Source organism: Cetorhinus maximus, chromosome 19 (assembly GCF_964194155.1).
Source record: "Cetorhinus maximus chromosome 19, sCetMax3.hap1.1, whole genome shotgun sequence".
NCBI lineage: Eukaryota > Metazoa > Chordata > Chondrichthyes > Lamniformes > Cetorhinidae > Cetorhinus > Cetorhinus maximus.
The window spans coordinates 93,402,905-93,422,667 of NC_135897.1; the positions used below are offsets into that span (position 1 = coordinate 93,402,905).

Below are 19,763 nucleotides of genomic sequence, written 5' to 3' on the forward strand. Positions count from 1 at the left end.
AACTGCCACAACTCTATTACTTGCTCATGATGGTCATGGCAAACACCACAGGAAGAAGCTTTCACAAAAGTGAAACAGTTGTTACAATCATCTCCACTTCTAGTACATTTTGACCTAAAAAAGAGTTGATATTAATGTGTGATGCATCACCCTATGGCGTGAGAGCAGTGTTTACCCATCGAATGGATGATGAATCAGAACGACCTATAGCGTATGTGTTGAGAACACTCAGTACTGCAGAGAAAAAGTCCTCTGAAATTGAAAAAGACGGCCTGGCAATCATTTTCGGTGTTGAGGTTTAACATGTACAGGGTCGTCTCTTGACTATCATAACGGACCACAAGCCATTATTAGGACTATTCAGGGAAGACAAGGCTATACCCCCTATAGCCTCGGCAAGAATACAAAGATGGGCATTGATCTTGGTAGCGTATGAGTATACTTTTATTCATAGTCCCAGAAGTCAAATTGCAAATGCAGATGCACTTAGTTGTTTACCTTTGTAAATAAAAGATGATGATGTCCCAATTCCTCAGGGATTCATTTTGTTATTGGATTTCCTGGACTCATCGCCAATATGTGCTAGACAAATTAAAGATTGGTCAAACCGAGGCCCAGTCTTATCCAAAGTGAGAATCAAGTTCTTCACGGTTGGTCACAAAAACAAGAATCTGATTAAATGAAACCCTATTTGAGAGAAGTTACAAGATAACCGGCCAAGAAGTTATTTTATTGTGGGGAGCTCGGGTGATTGTTCTTCCAAAAGGACGAAAGCCATTGTTATCTGAACTTCACAGTGCACATGCCGGAATTTCCAAAATGAAGGTATTAGCACGTAGCTGTATGTGTTGGCCAGGAATGGATGGAGAAATTGAACACTTAGTGAGAAATTGTACGCAGTATCAACAAGTACAAACATCACCTGCAACAGCCCCATTACACCCCTGTGAGTGGCCAGGAAGGCCACGGGTACGAATACACATTGACTATGTGGGACCTTTTATAGGAACAATGTTTCTCCTTATCGTAGACACACATTCAAAATGGATGGACATATACGAAGTGAGGTCGCCCACATCTTCAGCAACGATCGACAAACTACAACAAAGTTTCGCAATTAATGGATACCTGAAGTGCTAGTATCAGATAATGGAACAGAGTTCACAAGTGCTGAATTTAACTGATTTACAAGCCTCAACGGTATTGTTTATTTGAAAATATCAAATATCAAATATCCATACTATTCTTCTTCAAATGGACTCATCGAGAGAGCGGTTCAGACATTCAAATCTGGTATGAAGGAATTGTCTGGAGACTTGATAGCGACTAAATTAGCATGATTTCTTTTCCATTATAGAATCACCCCTCATTCAACAACAGGTGTCACACCTGCAGAATTGTTGATGAAGCGCCGTCTCCGATCGAGACTGAGCCTGATCTGATCCAAACTTGGCGGGAGGTGGGTGAGGAGGGGAGGTAGAAAGAAGACAGCAAAGTCAGAAAATGGGACATGATTGTCACAGTTGGGACAGAACATTTAATGGAGGAGAGGACGTATTTATGAACAGCTTTAGAGAAGGATCAGCATGGTTGTTCGGTGAAGTAAGTGCAGTCACAGGATCTCTTTCCTACCACGTGAAAGTTGAAGATTGAGGAATAAGGAGACATGTGGATCACATAAGAAGAGGAGAAACCAAATATCTAGAGATGATTCCACAAGTGCTCAAGGCTGAATCGACATCTCCTGTTGAAAGAACTAAGCCGAGTACAAAAGTATTTGAAGGGCCGACTGGACCTGAAAGAGTTGAAGAAACAGATTTACAGGAACCTACTGAAGAACCAGATGCTCAGACGACTCCAGTAAAGGAGGTTTCGAATCAAACTTCAGAAGCTGTAGAGCTGAGACGTTCTACACGCATAAGGAAACCCCCAGAGAGACTGACTTTGTAAATAATTGATCTGTATAAATAACTTGATATATTGAAAAATTGTAAAATATATTTATCAGTAAAGGGGCAGGGATGTAGTAATCTGATATCTGATGCCTTTAAGACAAGTGTTGTAATGTAAAATTACATGATCTTAATACCCAATAGCAAAGTAGCACAGGCTACCTCTGTGAGAGAGTCTTGAGTTAGACACTGAAGAGTGAAGACAGAGTTTTGAGTTGTGAGCACACAAATTTTTTGTAAATAAACATGTGTTTATTCTAACAACGATCTCCTGATGTTCTCTATCTCGGTATCAACTCGGTCACCCCGAAACAAGTGTGCAACCTGGATTCTTTAGCCCCAACAAACAAAAGGGCACTGGATCTAAAAGGCACCTGGGCAGGTATTCCTTCCCTATAATCCAGCAGTATTAGTCTGGCTGTGTGAGTGGACGTCTTGAGATTACAGCTGCTGCTAGAATCTCCTGATCTTTCCCCTCCAGGATAACCTCAACTGCTACTACCGCTTGTTATTCTGGAAAGATGTCCCAGAGTAGACAACTTGTGACCGCACGGTTTAGAGATGCCCCCCCCTGCAGGTTCCCCTCCAGGCCATCCGGGAATGATGGGGTATCCTATTTCCCAATGATGGGAGAGGAAGCCCTCCCGCCTGACAAAGGCACCCAGACAGAGGTTGCAGCAGAGGCTAGCAACCATGGAGTCCACAAGCGAAACTGGTCCGATGCAGAAAAGGTGTCAAAGACCTCCTCTGTGCTCCACGAGGGTAAGTGGCACAATGTCGTCAGTACAAAATGGCACTCATAAAGGCATCAAGTCAAGTAAATGTGCGAGTGAAGAGGAATGTCAGGCACGAAATTCTAGGCCTCAGTGCCAGATGGAACATATGGACGATGTGTGGGTTCAGTTCAAGCTGTGAAAGTTGTACCAGTTGCAGGAGGGTGTGTGTGAAACACTTACCAGGCAGGCAACAGCCACTGTCATAGGCCTGCATGCCCATTAAGGGGTTAGGACCCCACTGAAATGACACTAAATCCTTCTTTCTGCCTGCAGGACAAAGTGTGCTTAACACGAGGGAGTGGCCAAAGACAGTGGGGGGTGGGGGGGGGGGGGGGGTGCCCCAGAAATCAGAACCTTGAACCCTGCAGAAGAGGCAGGGGAGGCAGTGGCTGATCCTGTGCCAGTGGACAGCCCGGAGTTTCAGGGCATCAGAGTGAGGATGCCTTCAGCCTGGCATTCAGAACTGGGCATATAGGGTACAGACGTGATACATTGATGGGGAAAGCGAATGCACATAACCATCAGCTAATTCTTTTTGTTGTCCATTATAGGTACTCACAGCCATGACTGACAGTGAAAGCAGCAGGTCCGACCTCCACCCCTGAGGGTAACCAAAGCGACCAGTGTGAGGATCCACCATCACATCTTCCCCCCCGCACCCTCCACCAGCATCACAGAGACTCTCACCTCAATGGTTCCGATTTCGCGATTAGACTCGGGGTCGCAAGCTGGTGAGCACAGCACAGGCACACGCCCATATTTGATGGAGCCAAGATGCCTGACAGTTGGGCCACTATCGGAGACCAGGGCCCATGTTGAGTCCCATGCAGGTGATGTGCCTCTGGAAATGGCTGTGAGAAACCAGAGACAGGCAGGGGGGCAGCTGGCAGAGATGCTGAGGCCATGTACAGCCTTGGGTAAAAGGTGGAGGAGTTTGTCCACGTTCTGAGTTCTGCCATGGCTCCGGCATGTGAGTACATGGCTTCCTCCACGGAGAGTTTGGTGACTGCTATGGAGAGCCAGGTCCAGTTGAACACTCAGTGACAGCCGAATATGTGCTCGGACCTATTTTGTGTCACGCTGGCCATGGGTGGCTAGGCGAGAGGGGGACCGAGGCACCTTGACCTCCCTCCAGGAGTCAGAGAGCTGCCATCACACATTGACAGGGGGCAGCAGCGCCAGCAAGCCACCCCAGGGATGTCCAAGGATGCATCGCCGCTCCTCCTCCCCTCTGCCAGTGAGCCCATCGCCTCCAGCAGGTAAGGCTGAAGAGGTTCCAACTCCGCCATGGCAGGAGAATCTCAGCAGGCTGGAGCCCTTTAGGCCTCAGGTGACCAGAGGACTGCAGCCAAGGCCATCTCAAGCAATGGGGCATAGCACTTAGCAGACTGCCTCCAGCTCAGCTGCAGATGTCAGAGTTACAGCAAGGCACAGTGTTAGGAAACATAAGCTGAAAAAATTCTAATGGCACAAAAGTGGCAGGGATCTATTCATTCTATGGATACTATAAGTCACGTGTAAATGTATGGTTTGGGTTACTTTATTCATGTGTGTTCAGTAGTCATGATGTTTGGAATTGTACCAGCTGAAGGGTGGGTTTAAGGGTGTGGCACCTCACTAATTATCAATAATAGGTGATGTGGGCCTATGGTACCATCATTTATTGTATGGCCTCAGAAATAGTAGCATTTCCGAGCCACTTGACATGTGCAGGTTTCCATTTTAGGCGCCTTTGTCAGGTTAGGGGTTTGGAACCTGGCTGCAGCAAGTCAGAATGCCGGGCCCTCCCCTTTATCGTCCATCAGAAGCTGTTGTCTAAACAGCGTCTGCGGCTCAGGCATTCCATATATTGCAGGTGAATGCACAGAGTTGTTAGCCAGGCATTGCCAGCATTTGGAGTGTGTGTCACTGGGTATGTGCAACTTCCTTCCAGAATCGTGTGTGTGGCTTTGACAAAACCATGTAGATGGGCCTGCTCAGGCCAAGGGCCTGCAGCATTTTCCTTTCGAGGTGCCAGGAGTCACGGGAATGTAGGGTGGTCTGGGAGGAGTGTGCTGGATTTGCTGGCACTTGCATTGTGATATTTATTGAGGATGAAGACATGAAGAGTTCTTGCAGGGCTACACTCCTGCTGGAATCACGTTTCAATGAGGGTGTCACGGGTAGGTCTGGCAACTTGGGCCATCACCCCGGTATCTGCAGCTGTAACCACACCCTCAGGATCACCAGTCTCTTCCCATTCTTCCGCGTTTGAGGACCATTTTCCTTGTTGGCAATTCCTCAGTTGTTAGTTGCTTGAGATTGTGAGGGTGTAGCAGGCCACAATGATCCTGAGACTAGCTATGACACATCTTGCAGTGTCCCTCCCAAGCAGTTCTGGCAGCTGAACCTCAGTCCGATGGTCTGTTCTATTGTTGCCCTTGTTGGGACATTATACCTCTCCTCCGCTGGGCTTTGAGGGTTCCACACAGGAGTAATGAGCCATATCTTCTGTGGCAATCCCTTGTCACCCAGGAGCCATTCCTGCAGTTGCTAAGGGGGAGCATATAGCTGTGGCACCTGAGAGTGGGTGAGGATGTGTGAGTCACGAGAGCTCCCTCAGAGGTGAGCGCACACTTGGAGGATTTGTTTGCAGTGGTCACACACCAGCTGCCCATTGAGAGTAAAAACCTTTTCAGTTTTTGAAGGCCCCCTGGGTGATCCCAGGGAGCTCATTGCCCAACATGTGTGCACTCAATTGCCCGTTGTACCTGTGGAATTCCAGCAATGGCACTGAATTCCCAAAGCACTGGCTGTCTGCCTCTCAGGGTCAAATTCAGTGGCCCTTCTGTACTCAGCATTGCTAACCTCCCTGATGCATTTATAAATGGCTGACTATGAGGTGCCATACATGTCCTCGGTGGAGCCCTGGAACAATCCAGTGATGTAGAAATGCCGTGGTGATTTTAAAACTACTGGCAAACTACTGGATTGGTCCCAGTCCACGGGAACTTAGGTCATCTTGAAGCAGCTGATGTAGGTCCTTTGACATCCTCAGCCATCTTCAACATTGCCTCCTGGATATTTGCAGGTAGCTGCTCTGCCAGCGGTATATTTGATTACACACCAACGCTCAGCATCTCACTTGGTCCCTGACTGCCATGCTTCTGAGCCTGACCCTCTGCTGGTGCCTCTTGTTGGCGTTCTGGCCATTTTTGCACCTGGCCCTGGGCCACCCCCTGCCAGTTCCCTTCCAGGTGCACCAGATCTAGCAGCTGCACTGGGTGCACTTGATGCATTTTTGTCTACCTGAAGTGAACTGCAGACACAAGTCAGGCAAAAATCTGGTCAGCAAAGTCTTTAAGGCCCTCTCTCCTGAACTGAGAACCTCTGACCAATTGGAAACCTTTCACTTTGCATCGGCTACACCCTGGTCTCCACCCACCCCACCATGAATATCTCCATCCTTGACTTGTACTCTGGAGACCTCTTTGTGTTTTTGCAGCTATGTTCCTGGACACTCCCACATTCACCCTGGAGCTGGTAGCCATCAGCCTGCACCCTCCCTCAGTCACCTTTGACCTTCCCTCCATCAAACTCTACCCTCACTCCATCACCCTTGACCCTCAAGCCACTCACCATTACCCTTGCTCAACTTTCATTCACCCTAGAGCTGCCCCCAGTCACCATCGATCTGCCCCTCCAGCACTCTGGACCTTCCCTCGTTACCTTTGACCTGCCAATTCATCATCAAACTTTCTTCTATCAACCTTAACCTGCTCTTTGTTACCCTCAACTGCCAGGTCTCACCATTGATCTTCCCTCCAGAACCCTGGACCTCCCCCAAAGATGTTTTACCTCCTGCCTGTAAATATTGACCTTCTCTGTACAGTCCAGCTTCCTCCCTCTGTCCCCCCCATGAGCCCTCATATGTCCGCCATGACCCATCCTCCCTCTCTGACTCAGCCATGCCCCAATTCCCATACACTGCCACCACCTATTCTCACTATATCAATGCCTCCTCTCCCGTGGTACAACAAAGGTCCCCATGAAAGAAAAGGGGTGACTACCTCACCTGCAGCATGCCACTTTTAACCAGTCACGAATCCGAAGGCACGTGTTTCATGTTTGCTGCAGAATTAATTGCAAAGGTACAATTTAATCTGTAAAAATGGTATTTTAATAAGTATTGCTAATGCGTTAAAAATAGGTTCTCACGGCTTGCTGTCAGGAAGCTTGATCCACTTTCAATTTGCCACAACCTTAATTCCCTTATTTCATCCCACCATTAGGAAGCTCACATTTTGCTTCCCAGACAATTAAATGCACTCAAAAGTTTCGATCCACTCAGGATTACAGGTATCTCCATGACATACAACATTCCTTGGACTGCTGTTCTTGCTGCATCCTGAGGTCTGCACTCAGTGCCATGCACCGTCATATGTACACACTTGACTTCTCTCTCCAGCAGCACCCGACTCATCCTATCTCAAAGCTTCCTTGTCCACAGTTCCATTTCATTCTTCATCTCATCTGACAAGCATCTCTGCAGAAGAGTAATATTGGACTTGAAATGTTGACTCTGTTTCTTTCTCCACAGATGCTGCCAGGTTTGTTTTACCTGCTAAAACCTGCCTGCTGAGTTTCTCCAGAATTTTCTGTTTTAGTTTTAATGAGGTGCACCAGCCTGCCTCAGTTCCTACTGCCAATAGCAGCACAAGACTCCAGCCATAAAGCGACTTTTTCAAAGCAAGAGAGGTTGTTCAGGAGTAATTATGACTTACTACACATGAAGGAACTGAGTTAGACCTCTTCCAACAGGGTGTAGCTTTTTCAAAGGTTTTTACAGAGACAATAATATAATAAGAATTGAAAGTTTGCATTAACTCTAAGTGATTTCTAAAATGTTTATGTGTGAGGACTTCAACAGTGCACCTTGTGAAGGAACGGGGAATTGCTGACAGCAAATTCTGGATTTTCACATTTTAACATGCAGACTCCAGAAGTTGCTGTCACTTCATGGGCAATGGCTAGGACAGTTTTGCTGTCAATGCAACTGCAAAACCTGGATTTTATTTTCCTCTGTCCAACCAAAAGGAGAGTGACGCAAAAATGATGTGACCACTGCAGATGCTTGTGCAGCCTTGTCAACTAATTTGTGTCAAATTTGTGTTCCGTTGCATAAACCTGAAATTAAATTATTTTAAGTGGTTTTCTGGAAGTATTCCAATAACAGCCATTGTCACTTACTCTACAGCATTATGTCAACTTTAAAAATAGAACCCGCTTGTTTACGTCAACGTGGGTACTTAGCTTATTAGCTTGGCTGTATTCCAAAAACAGGCCTCACCTTACTTTGCAGTGCACCTGCTTCCCTGGTTATTCCTCGTCACACAGGGACCCAACTTTGAGCTGATGTTTGGCTCTATTTTAAAAGGCACACCAGTTCCAGGAACTGGAAGGGACAAACACAGCCGCTTGTAAAAACAGTCGACTGCAATGGTTTTCTTGTGGTAAGCGGCAAAGCGAACAAGAAACCTTGGAGAAGAAAAAGAAAATGTGGGTTGTGCAGAAATGAGTGTTCTGTGGTCTTCGCACTGAGCTGGGTGGGAGTAATCCTGTGACTGCACCAGATGTTGGAGATAGGTAACTTCACATTCTGAATTGCAGGCAAGCACAAGTCTTTGGAAAACCTTAAAGAGGACCAGCATTGAACCTTGTTACAATCCTTACTCTGTACCATGTCAGTTTGCTAACTGCAGCTCTTTCTTTAAGTTTCTTTGCTCCGTTCAAAACATTATTGGCCCCTAACCAGATCTCCTCACTATGTCTCGGCGTCTGGCCAAGGATTGTAACAAGGTTCAATGCTGGCCCCCTTTAAGGTTTTCCAAAGGCCTGTGCTTGCCTGGAGTTCAGAATGTGGAGGCGTCTATCTCCAACATCTGGTGCTGTCACAGGATTACTCCCAGCCCGCTCAGTGCAAAAGAGTGCAGAACACCCATTGCTGCACAACCCATATTTTCTTTTCCTCCTCCAAGGTTTCTTGTTGCCTTGCTTCTTACTGCAAGAAAACCATTTCGGTCAACCTTGGATTCCATAGATTTCCCAACAGTGGAGAAACGTTGAGGTTCAAGACACCTGCGCTTGGAATGAGGCTACAAGATTCCACAGGCTTTAAACAAACAAAAACAAGCTTCACTTTACATGTTCAGAAAAATAAAACCATTTACAATATATAACTGATACTGTAACATTGAGGGTAAGTATGAGGTACATGCGAATTAACAGATGAACTGTGGTTGGACACACCAAACTACAGAGCCAATGACAGATGCAGCCTTATTCTAAGCGCAGGTGTCTTGAATCTCATACTTTATCTACTTTAAACAAAATATTGTTGAGAAATCAATGGGTTCCAGGATTCCTTCTCCCTAGATTCCCAAGTACATTCAAACACTAGCTCACAAGCACACTTTCAGATCTTTGGCAGTGCCAATCAGGGTGACCACTGCTCTGAAGGGGTGCCTTTACCCCAGCAGCCCACAGTACGGAGTCAGTTTGCTAACTGCAGCACTTTCTTTAATTCGGAGCCTGTTTCTTTGCTCCGTTCAAAACATTATTGGTCCCTAACCAGATCTCCTCCCTATGTCTCGGGGTCTGGCCAAGGATTGTAACAAGGTTCAATGCTGGTCCTCTTTAAGGTTTTTCAAAGGCCTATGCTTGCCTGCAATTCAGAATGTGGAGTTATCTATCTCCAACATCTGATGTAGTCACAGGATTACTCACACCCCACACCACAGTGCAAAGACCACAGAACACCCATTCCTGCACAACCCACATTTTCTTTTCCTCCTCCAAGGTTTCTTGTTTGCCTTGCTTCTTACAGCAAGAAAACCATTGCGGTCAATCTTGGATTCCAAAGATTTCTCAACAACTCACCCAGACGTTAGTCCCACTGTGAGTCAACCAATCTCACTGAAACTTTGTCTTTCTGACAAAGGTTTCCAATCTCCAGCTTTGAAGATCTCTCCTTGGATTTCTCTCCAAATGTCGCTCCCACTCGGACGGCTTTAACAATGGCCCACCTCACAGATTTTCTATCTCGCCTTATGAGATTACTTCTACCTAGATTCCCAAGTGCACTCAAGCACTAGCTCACAAGCACACTTTCAGATCTTTGGCCATGCCAATCTTTCTTTTATTCATTCACAGGGTGTGGGGCATCGCTGGCTGGGCCAGCATTCATTGCCCATCCCTAGTTGCCCTTGAGAAGGTGGTGGTGAGCTGCCTTCTTGAACTGCTGCAGTCCATGTGGTGTAGGTACACCCACAGTGCTGTTAAGCAGGGAGTTCCAGGATTTTGACACAGCGACAGTGAAGGAACAGTGATATATTTCCAAGTCAGGATGGTGAGTGACTTGGAGGGGAACCTCTAGTTGGTGGTGTTCCCATCTGTCTGCTGCCCTTGCCCTTCTAGATGGTTGTGGTTGTGGGTTTGGAAAGTGCAGTCTAAGGAGGCTTGGTGAGTTCCTGCAGCGCATCATATAGATGGTACACACTGCTGCTACTGTGCGTCGGTGGTAGAGGGAGTGAATGTTTGTGGATGTGGTGCCAATCAAGCGGGCTGCTTTGTCCTGGGCGGTGTCCAGCTTCTTGAGTGTTGTGGGAGCTGCACTCATCTAGGTAAGTGGGTTGTATTCCATCACACTCTTGACTTGTGCCTTGTAGATGGCGGACAGGCTTTGGGGAGTCAGGAGGTGAGTTACTCATTGCACGATTCCTGGCCTCTGAACTCTCAGAGCAACTATTGCTCTAAAGCGGTACCTTTGTCCCAGCAGCCCACAGTACAGAGACATGTCTGCTAACAGCAACTCTTTCTTTAATTTGCAGCCTATTTCTTTGCTCTGTTCTTTTAACTTACTTAGTGGGACCCTATTCCTGTCCTTGTGTCTGTGACACTTCCGGCTGGCAGACTGCCTCAAACTGACTGCCTCAGGAAGCTTTTGTTCATTGACCCTTGAACTGTTCTGGTGACCTATCAAAACGCTCCTAGAGTGTCTCACCCTTGTTACTAGGCAGGAACCAATGTACCAAGCATTGGAGCGTCTTGTACATTAAATGCTATAAACTCCAGACACTTCTAATTTAGTACCCAGGGACACAAAGTTCAATGGATTTCATGACAACCTGCTCCTTATCACTGTCAGAACTGAAAGAAACAGCACAGTATTAAGAGCAATCCCAATTTTCGAAGCCATAAGAACATGTCATGAGATTGACTCTGATTTAAAACAGCGATCAGTTAATCTGGAAACCTGCGTACTGTTCTCTGAGCTTGATTCTCAGAGTCACAAGCTAGTGTGTCAAGTATCTCACAAACTGTAACCTCATGTTGAATTCACTTCCTAAGTGAAGCATCAATGTGATGGAATATCACATGAATATTTTTGTGAGGGGCTAAGACTTCACACTGCATATTTTTATAAAATATATATAGATATCCTCATGGCTACTTCTAATATTTTAAAATTGAACAAAGATCCTTGAAAAGCTGAAACTGTGTCTGTCTATGACCCCAGGACAAAAGAAGCCACTTTGCAGTTTTGGAAATCTCACACCTCATTATCTCTGAGGAGCTACTAATGATCACTTGGGGATTGCACAGCCCAACTTAAAAGAGAGATATACAAAGGCCATCTGAATTTAATAACCCAGGCTGGTCAGAAGGAGATGGATTGCCTGCTAAGGCAAAGGCCCTGCAACCTTCCTTTCAATTCCTAATAGCTGAGACAGTTAACAGTCTTCAGAACCCAGATGATGGATACACATCCTTTGTCAGATGACGGGTGGAAAGGTAGGAGATCATGTGACATGGGCTTACAGACTGACATGGTTTCAGCCATTTTAAGGATCTTTGTTCAATTTTAAAATTTTAGAAATAGCACTAATTTCTATAAGCACTAATTTCTCCACTCACTGCCTGTCCGTAAACAGAAAGGTGTTTGATTTCTTTCCTCTTTATAAGCGGTAGCGTGTTTCCCAACCCCTCAGTTTTTGTGTTATCCAATTTTCTATTAATAACCCCACACAGCAAACTCGAAATAGGATGAACTAAAAATGGTTAGTTTATTGCACGCATTCAAAACGTGAAAGGAGGGTCGCAATGTGACATCCACACTCAGACAATGAAGAGAGGGTTAAAGAAAGGAAGGTTTTACAGTAGAGAGACGACTGAGAAAATTAATATTAGCTCACATGAGTTCTAGAATCCAGAATTAAAGTCCAAAGAGGTATCAAGGAGGTTGGTGGGTTGAAAACCAATGCTGTATAATTCACTTTTCCAGTGGTGTTGATTTCACACGATGAGAGGGGCATGCAGAGATAAATCAATCTTATAGGCGATGGTACAGAATTTCCAGCAGTAGCAGTGTAGGTGGGGCCAGGTTTTCAACTTAGACAGAGTTCTTTTTCTGTGAGTCTGCTAGATAGATGGTAAACAGTAGGCTGAGCTATGTAGTTCAGCAAGGCAATATTACTTGTTCCATAGTACTAATGAACTTTGTTCAATTTTAAAATTTTAGAAATAGCCATAAGGATATCTATGTATATTTTATTAAAATATGCTGTTTGAACTAACCCCCCTTCTGTCCTTAGCACCTTTTGATACCCCAAGAGGAAAGCATTTGCCTCGTGCAATGTCTATGAAGGTGGCATGTGCTTTGCATGTGGTCAATTCTGGCAGACTTCAGTTATTAACTTGGTGGTAGTCCATTGATTGGGACTCGGTCACCCCATATTTTGGCCACAGGTCTTAGCCTCCATGATGTTCCTCTTGGGTTGGACCTCAATCTGCTCCTACAGAGCCACTGATAGATACTCAGGAGCTCTCAGGCCTAAGAGCTGGGAGTCAGTCGAGAGTTAGTGCAGGTGCTGGCCAGTAGGAGTGGGTATCGGGTCAAGAGTCAGTGCAGGTATTGGCCAATGAAAATGGGCATGCGGTCAGGAGTCAGTGCAGTAATTGGCCAAGAGGGAAGGTGTAGGGTCAAAGATCTGTGTTGATGCTGGCCAATGAGGATGGTGGAGGATATTGACCTCCAAATAAAAATGAGCAAATAATTAAAAGAAAAATATTATTAATTATTGCAAATACCTTCTGACAAAGCAAGCAACTATGACCAGATACAGCCCCATGGGGGTAGTGAGGGAACCTGACACTATTCTATGCACACCCAGCCCACCCCCACCTCTTTACCCACCACCACCCCCCAGCCTGGAAAGGCCCAGCTAATATTCCTGGATATATCAGCGGGGACCCAAGATGTGTCCTAACATCATCAAAGGCAAGTGACCCTTGGATTTATGAGGCCAGTTAATGATGTAGTTTTTAAATACTGAACTGGTTCATCTAAAATACAGGGAAAAAGAAGCAGGGGTATGGGATTAATTTTGAATACCTCTTTCAAAGAGCCAGCATAAGCATGAGGGGCTGAATTACCCCATCTGCACTGTAAGATTTCATGATTTATTCTATGAAAGAAAGTCTTCCATTTAGACAACATCTTCCATGACCTTATGATGTCCCAAAGCACTTTACAGCCAATAAAGTACAATAAAGTCGCAATTCTAAAGTAGGAAGCGTGGCAGCCAATTTTTGCACAGCAAGATCCCAAAAGAGCAATGTGATAATGACAAAATAATCTGATAATGCCACTGGGGGTTGAGGGATGAATACTGATGAGGGCACCAGGGAGAACTCCCCTGCATCTCTTGAAATAGTGCCATTTACGTGGGAGTTTTAATATCTCAACCAAAGAATGGCTCCTCCAATAGTGCAGCACCCCTTCAGGACTATACTGCTTGAGGGTGCTCCCCACTGAGCCACAGCTGATTCCTCTAGTAAATCTGAATGCATGGGTTCAAACAGGATTTTCGCAGTAGCTAATTTCTATAAAACATGTCCTTTCCCCTGATAACCTTTCATTTCACAATTTGCTGATTACAGGTGCTCCAGGGCGCAGCAACATGTTTCTATGCATTCATTGGCTTTGACATAATCGCCACGACTGGAGAGGAAGCAAAGAGTCCAAACACTTCCATCCCATACGCTATCACTGCTTCCCTGGTGATCTGCCTGACTGCATACGTGTCTGTGAGTGAAAAAAGCACATCTTTGATGGTTAAATGCAATCCAAATCTCCATTACTTAATGCCATTTCTGTGACTAAACCTCTCCTTCTCTCTCCCACTTAAACCTACCTCTGTGACCAATCCATGTCCTCATATCTCCTCATGTGGTTCAGTGTAAAAATTAACGCACTATATAAATGCAAGTTATTGTTTTTGTAGCTGTGTAAATATATTATAAAAATCTTAATTTGGGCTTTTCTTTTGGAGATTTATGAATCAAGACACACTTTTGTTTTTAAATGTCATCCCTATCCCCTACAGGTTGGTAAATGTAGAGCTGAACTGATCTGGTCCAGGTCGGTCCATGTTCATTCTCTGGCCTGCAGTGAAGTAATTGATCTCATTCAGGGTACCAGATATGGCACTATATTTGACCTAAGCACATCTGGGAAAGGTCAACTAAAATTCAACCAGGCTTCCTCCTCCTGACAGTGATCCATTGGGAATGTGCATAGGCGGCAGGGTTGGGCCCAGCTGTGGTGTCTCTCTATGGTATAGTTTCCAACCATTGAGGATTGTCTGGGAGATTACAGGAATTGAAGGTTAACCTCCAGTACAGAGCTGCAAGCAGCAGCCAGGAAATATACCATAGGGAAACTAAATGTAATTTTGAATTTTTAAATTTTCTTTGAACATTTTCACCTCTTTAAATATTGAAGATGGGGAGAAAATGCACTCCTTTGCCAAAATTCAAGATTAATCCTATTGGGTAACTAAGATTCTGTTTCCTTTCCAATTGGCCATGGGAAGGCTGCATGCTGGATGGATAGATCAATGGCAGGGGTAGGGTAGTTCAAGGTGGGAGGTCATGTGGTGACACCTCCAGGAATACATCCAATAGGTCTTTGGAAAATCTAGTCCATGGTCAAACAGCTTGCCCACATTCTTCATCTAATCTCAAACATGAAGAATGGAGCTCAAGGCTTTACTCCAGGAAGAGTCAGGAGATGAAAGGTGACTTGTTGTTGAGCAGCTCAGCAAATGGGCCCAGGCTTATGGTGCAGGAAATGGTTAAAAGGAACAATAGAGGTTAAAATAGGACATAACATCAAGCTTGGGAGGCATTGTGAAGAAGAAAGAGGGGGAAGATAAAATATCTCCACAACTCTATTGTCCTGGTGTAAAATATTTTTTAAAAATTACTCAAAAACCCAAATGTTTGTCAGATCCATCAAGTGCAATGAGGTGACATGGACCATTCAGAAAATTGTCAGCAGTTCTCTTGATAAAAGAGAAGACTGATGGATGATAAGGTAGAGATCTTCAAGATTATGAAGGGGTTTGATATAATGGATGTAAAGAAGACATTTTCGCTTGCAGAACTAGGGGCCATAACCATATCAAAAGAATCACTTACATATCCAATGGGGCAATGAGAAGAAACTTCTTTACCTAGAGAGTGGTGAGAATGTGGAACTTGCTACCTCATGGATTGATTGAGACAAATTGATGCCTTTAAGGAGAAACTAGATAAACACATGGCAGAGAAAGAAATAAAAGGATATGTTGATGGACGAGATGAAGCAGAGTCGGAGGAGGTTCATGTAGAACATAAACACTGGCAAGAACCTGATGGGCTGAATGGCCTGTTTCTGTGCTGTAAATACTTTCTCTTACTTTGTAGCTCATCCCTGCCCCCACATTCTCTTGACATTATAATAGGAACAGGAGCAGTCCATCCAGTCCCTTGACCCTGTTTCTATTACATCATGGCTGATAGGTCTATTAACTCCATTTTCCAAACTTAAAAAAAAATCGATCTATATTAGTCTTGAAAATTTCTATCAACCACCCCCATCCCCCGAAAAGCCCCAGTCTTTTGATGGAGAGTGTTCCAAATTTCCACAACCTTTTGTGATTAAAAAGTGCCCTGATAGCTCTGGCTTCAATTTCGATTCTGGACACCCCCAACGGAGGAAGTAGTTTCTCAGTATTGACCAATCGAGTCCCTGTATCATTTTCAAGACCTCATTTAGATCACCAGCACTTCCCTGGAAACTAGCCAAATATAGTGGCAAGTTGTTAGACCCACATCAGTTTTTCAAATCTGTAAATAAACCTCCAAAAGCTTTCTTTGGAATGATCGGATTCCCTAAAAAAATATCCATAATTTTATAGGAAAATGAGGAGAGGAAGAGACCATTTAGCCCCTTTCAATTAGATTTTACTCCAAATACCAGCCATTGCCCTATATAGCTTTGGATGACAAAAATCTGTCACTCGCAGTTTTAAAATTAACAACTGATTTGGCATCAACTGCCACTTGTGAAAGGGAGTTCCAAACTTCCGTCATTCTTTGTGTGATGAGGAGTCTCCTAATTTTGCTCCTGAAAGGTCTGCTTCTAATCTTTAAACTATGCCCTCTAGTCCTAGATTCCCCAAACAATGGACAAAGGACAGTCAGCATGGTTTTGTTAAGGGGAGGTCATGTCTGACCAATTTGATTGAATTTTTTGAAGAGGTGACCAGGTGTGTAGATGAGGGCAATGCATTTGACATAGTCTACTTGGACTTCAGCAAGGCTTTTGATAAGGTCCCGCATGGGAGACTCATAACGAAGGAAAGAGCCCATGGGAGCCTAGGCAATTTGGCAAATTGGATCCGGAATTGGCTGAGTGGCAGGAAGCAGAGGGTGATGGTTGAGGGGTGTTTTTGTGACTGGATGCCTATGTCCAGTGGGGTTCCACAGGGATCGGTGTTGGGTCCCTTGCTGTTTGTGGTAGATATAAATGATTTAGACTTGAATGTAGGAGGGTTGATCAATAAGTTCGTGGATGACACGAAAATTGGTGGGGTGGTAAATAGTGAGGAGGATAGCCTTAGGTTACAGGAGGATATAGATGGGCTGGTCAGATGGGCTGATCAGTGGCAAATGGAATTTAATCCAGATAAGTGTGAGGTGATGCAATTGGGCAGGACAAACAAGGCACGGGATGAATCGTAGGACCCTGGGAAGTACTGAGGATCAGAGGGACCTTGGTGTGCATGTCCACTGGTCCCTTAAGGTAGCGGGACAGGTAGATAAGGTGGTTAAGAAGGCATTTGGGATACTTGCCTTTATTTGCTGAGGCATAGAATATAAGAGCAGGGAGGTTATGCTGGAACTGTATAAAATGCTGGTTAGGCCTCAGCTAGAGTATTGCGTGCAGTTCTGGAATCCGCATTATAGGAAGGATGTGATTGCACTAGAGAGAGTGCAGAGGATATTTACTAGGATGTTGCCTGGGCTGGAGAGTTTTAGTTATGAGGAGAGATTGGATAGACTTGGGTTATTTTCCCTGGAGCAGAGGAGATTGAGGGGGGACATGATTGAGGTGTATAAAATTATGAGGAGCATAGATAGGGTAGACAGGAAGGAACTTTTCCCCTTGGTGGAGGGATCAATAACCAGGGGGCATAGATTTAAGGCAAGGGGCAGGAGTTTTAGAGGGGGTGTGAGGAAGAATGTTTTCATCCAGAGGGTGGTGGGAATCTGGAAATCACTGCCTGAAAGGGTAATAGAGGCAGAAACTCTTATAACATTTAAGAAATATTTTGATGTGCACTTGTGACACCACAGCATACAAGGCTATGGGCCTAGTGCTGGAAAATGGGAAAATAGAATAGTTAGGTACTTGTTTGACCAGCACAAACTCGATGGGCCGAAGGGCATTTTCCTGTGCTGTAGGCCTCTATGACTCTATCATTTCTCTCCATCCTAACGGTCCCCCCTAATATCTTGAAAACTTTGATCAAATCAGCCCTTAACCTTCTAAATTCCAAAGTTTGTGCAGTATATCTTCATAATTTAATCCTTGGTGTCACTCTGGTAAATTGCTCCTTCCAAGGCCAATGTATCCTTCTTGAGGTGCAGTGTCCAGATTGCAGTGTGCCTGAATATGCTTAGCTTTTGGATTCACAACATTATGAAGCCTATTACTGCACAAATAGTTTGGAAATGGTTTTCCTTTATAGATGAGGGAGCTGGTTGAGATTAGCCAAATAGGTAAAAGCTTTAGCACACACACTGCACTCAGTTTCCCTCTCATCTGAATTTGAGTACTGGTTCTCAGTGAAAAGCCCAGATGCATCGATACTCCACCCAGCCCCTGCACACGGATCTATAATCCTCCCACTCTTGATTCGAATCTGGAGCCAGCCTTCCTGTGCCTGGCCTATTCCCCTCTGGGCAATCACTTTTGGCGAGCTGCTTGCTGTAAGTGTTAGGTGGCAGTGGCTCCTCTGAAGTCTTTGCCTGGCACTGGTCCTGGCCACATGACTCACTCCATCCTCTATTAGGCCACTTGCTCCCACTCCTTAAGGGACAGCTCCAGGCTTTGGCTGCACAGCAGCTATGGAATACAAGTGTGTTTCTCATGAAGAAAATGATTCGTACAAAAATTCACTCAAGTGCCTTGTGTTCCCTGGTACAAGCCTTCGTGTGTAAGCCGGGACAGTCTCATTGGAGGCACTACGCGCAAGCTTTAGCATGACATGCGCATTGCCACTGTTGTCATCCAATAGCGAGCGATCAGGCACAGGATCGCTGACTGGTTTTCACCTTTCCGATTGCAGCTCACTGAGACCACCACACCCCATTTCTCCTCTAAGGCTAGAGAACACGGACCAGGATTGAACTTGGGATCTCGCTAGGCCATGGGTTGGGGGTAATGCTCACTGGGTCTTCGATGTTACCCAAACCATTCCCAGAATAGACCTCGTCTCCAGGCCTACATTGCTAGTTGGATATCCAATCTGAAGCACGTTGAGTGAAGGAGAAAACTGAGACAGAAAAGTAAATAACATAGCTGATATCTGGCCAAGAGCCTCCCTGACTGTTCCTGTTAAATGTTCCATTACATTTGTTTCAGCATTCACACTGCACTTTATAGCAATATGCTCCACTTGAACTGTTGCCAGAAGTCCCTCCAGCAATATGCAAGCAGATGGGATAGAATAACAGGCAAGCAATGGTAACGGAGATATCTGAATATAGTTCTAACGTCAAACCATTAAGCAGATTGGGATAAACCCTAATATAACAGCTTGCATTAAAAATACATACTGTAATTAGTAATTTAAAAGGAGTCTAGGAAACTCATTTATTCAAACATTAAGAACAAGGGGAGAAGTTAAAGAGGAGTAAACTCTGAGCGCTAAGGGAATGCAGTGGATTCTGTTCACCCAAAGGGTGGTCCTTTTTAAATTCACACACAGGATGTGGGCACTGCTGGCTAAACCAGCATTTATTGTCCATCCCTAATTGCCCTTGAGAAGATGGTGGTGAGCTGCCTTCTTGAATCGCTACAGATGATGTGGTTTAGGTACAACCACAGTGCTGTTAGGGAGAGAGTTCCAGGATTTTGGCCCAGTGACAGTGAAAGAATGGCAATATATTTCCAAGGATAATGAGTGGCTTGGAGGGGAACTTCCAGGTGGTGGTGTTCCTATCTATCTGCTGCCCTTGTTCTTCTAGATGGTAGTGGCCGTGGGTTTAGAAGGTGCTGTCGAAGAAGCCTTGGTGAATTCCTGCAGTGCATCTTGTAGGTGGTACACACTGTTGCTACTGTGTGTCGGGAGGTGGAGGGAGTGAATGTTTGTGGATGTGGTGCCAATCAAGCGGGCTGCTTTGTTGTGGATGGTGTCGAGCTTCTTGAATATTTTTGGAGCTGCACTCATCCAGGCAAGTGGGGAGTGTTCCATCACAGTCCTGGCTTGTGTCTTGTAGATGGTGGACAGGCTTTGGGGAGTCAGGAGGTGAGTTACTCGCCGCAGAATTCCTAGCCTCTGACCTGCTCTTGTAGCCATAGTATTTATGTGGATAGTCCAGTTCAGTGGGAACCCCCGGCATGTTGATAGTGGGGATTCAGCGATGGTAATGCCATTGAATA

The 19,763-nt window shown here is 45.1% G+C and overlaps 1 protein-coding gene across 1 annotated transcript in view; it reads left to right on the top strand.

The window, feature by feature from the left end:
* Positions 1–19,763, top strand: part of slc7a14a (solute carrier family 7 member 14a) — a 91,115-nt gene that overhangs the window by 58,931 nt on the left and 12,421 nt on the right. Inside the window, exon 4 of the mRNA XM_078564397.1 lies at positions 13,709–13,855. Within this exon, the coding sequence (XP_078420523.1) occupies positions 13,709–13,855 (147 nt within the window). The remainder of the gene's footprint in view (positions 1–13,708; positions 13,856–19,763) is intronic.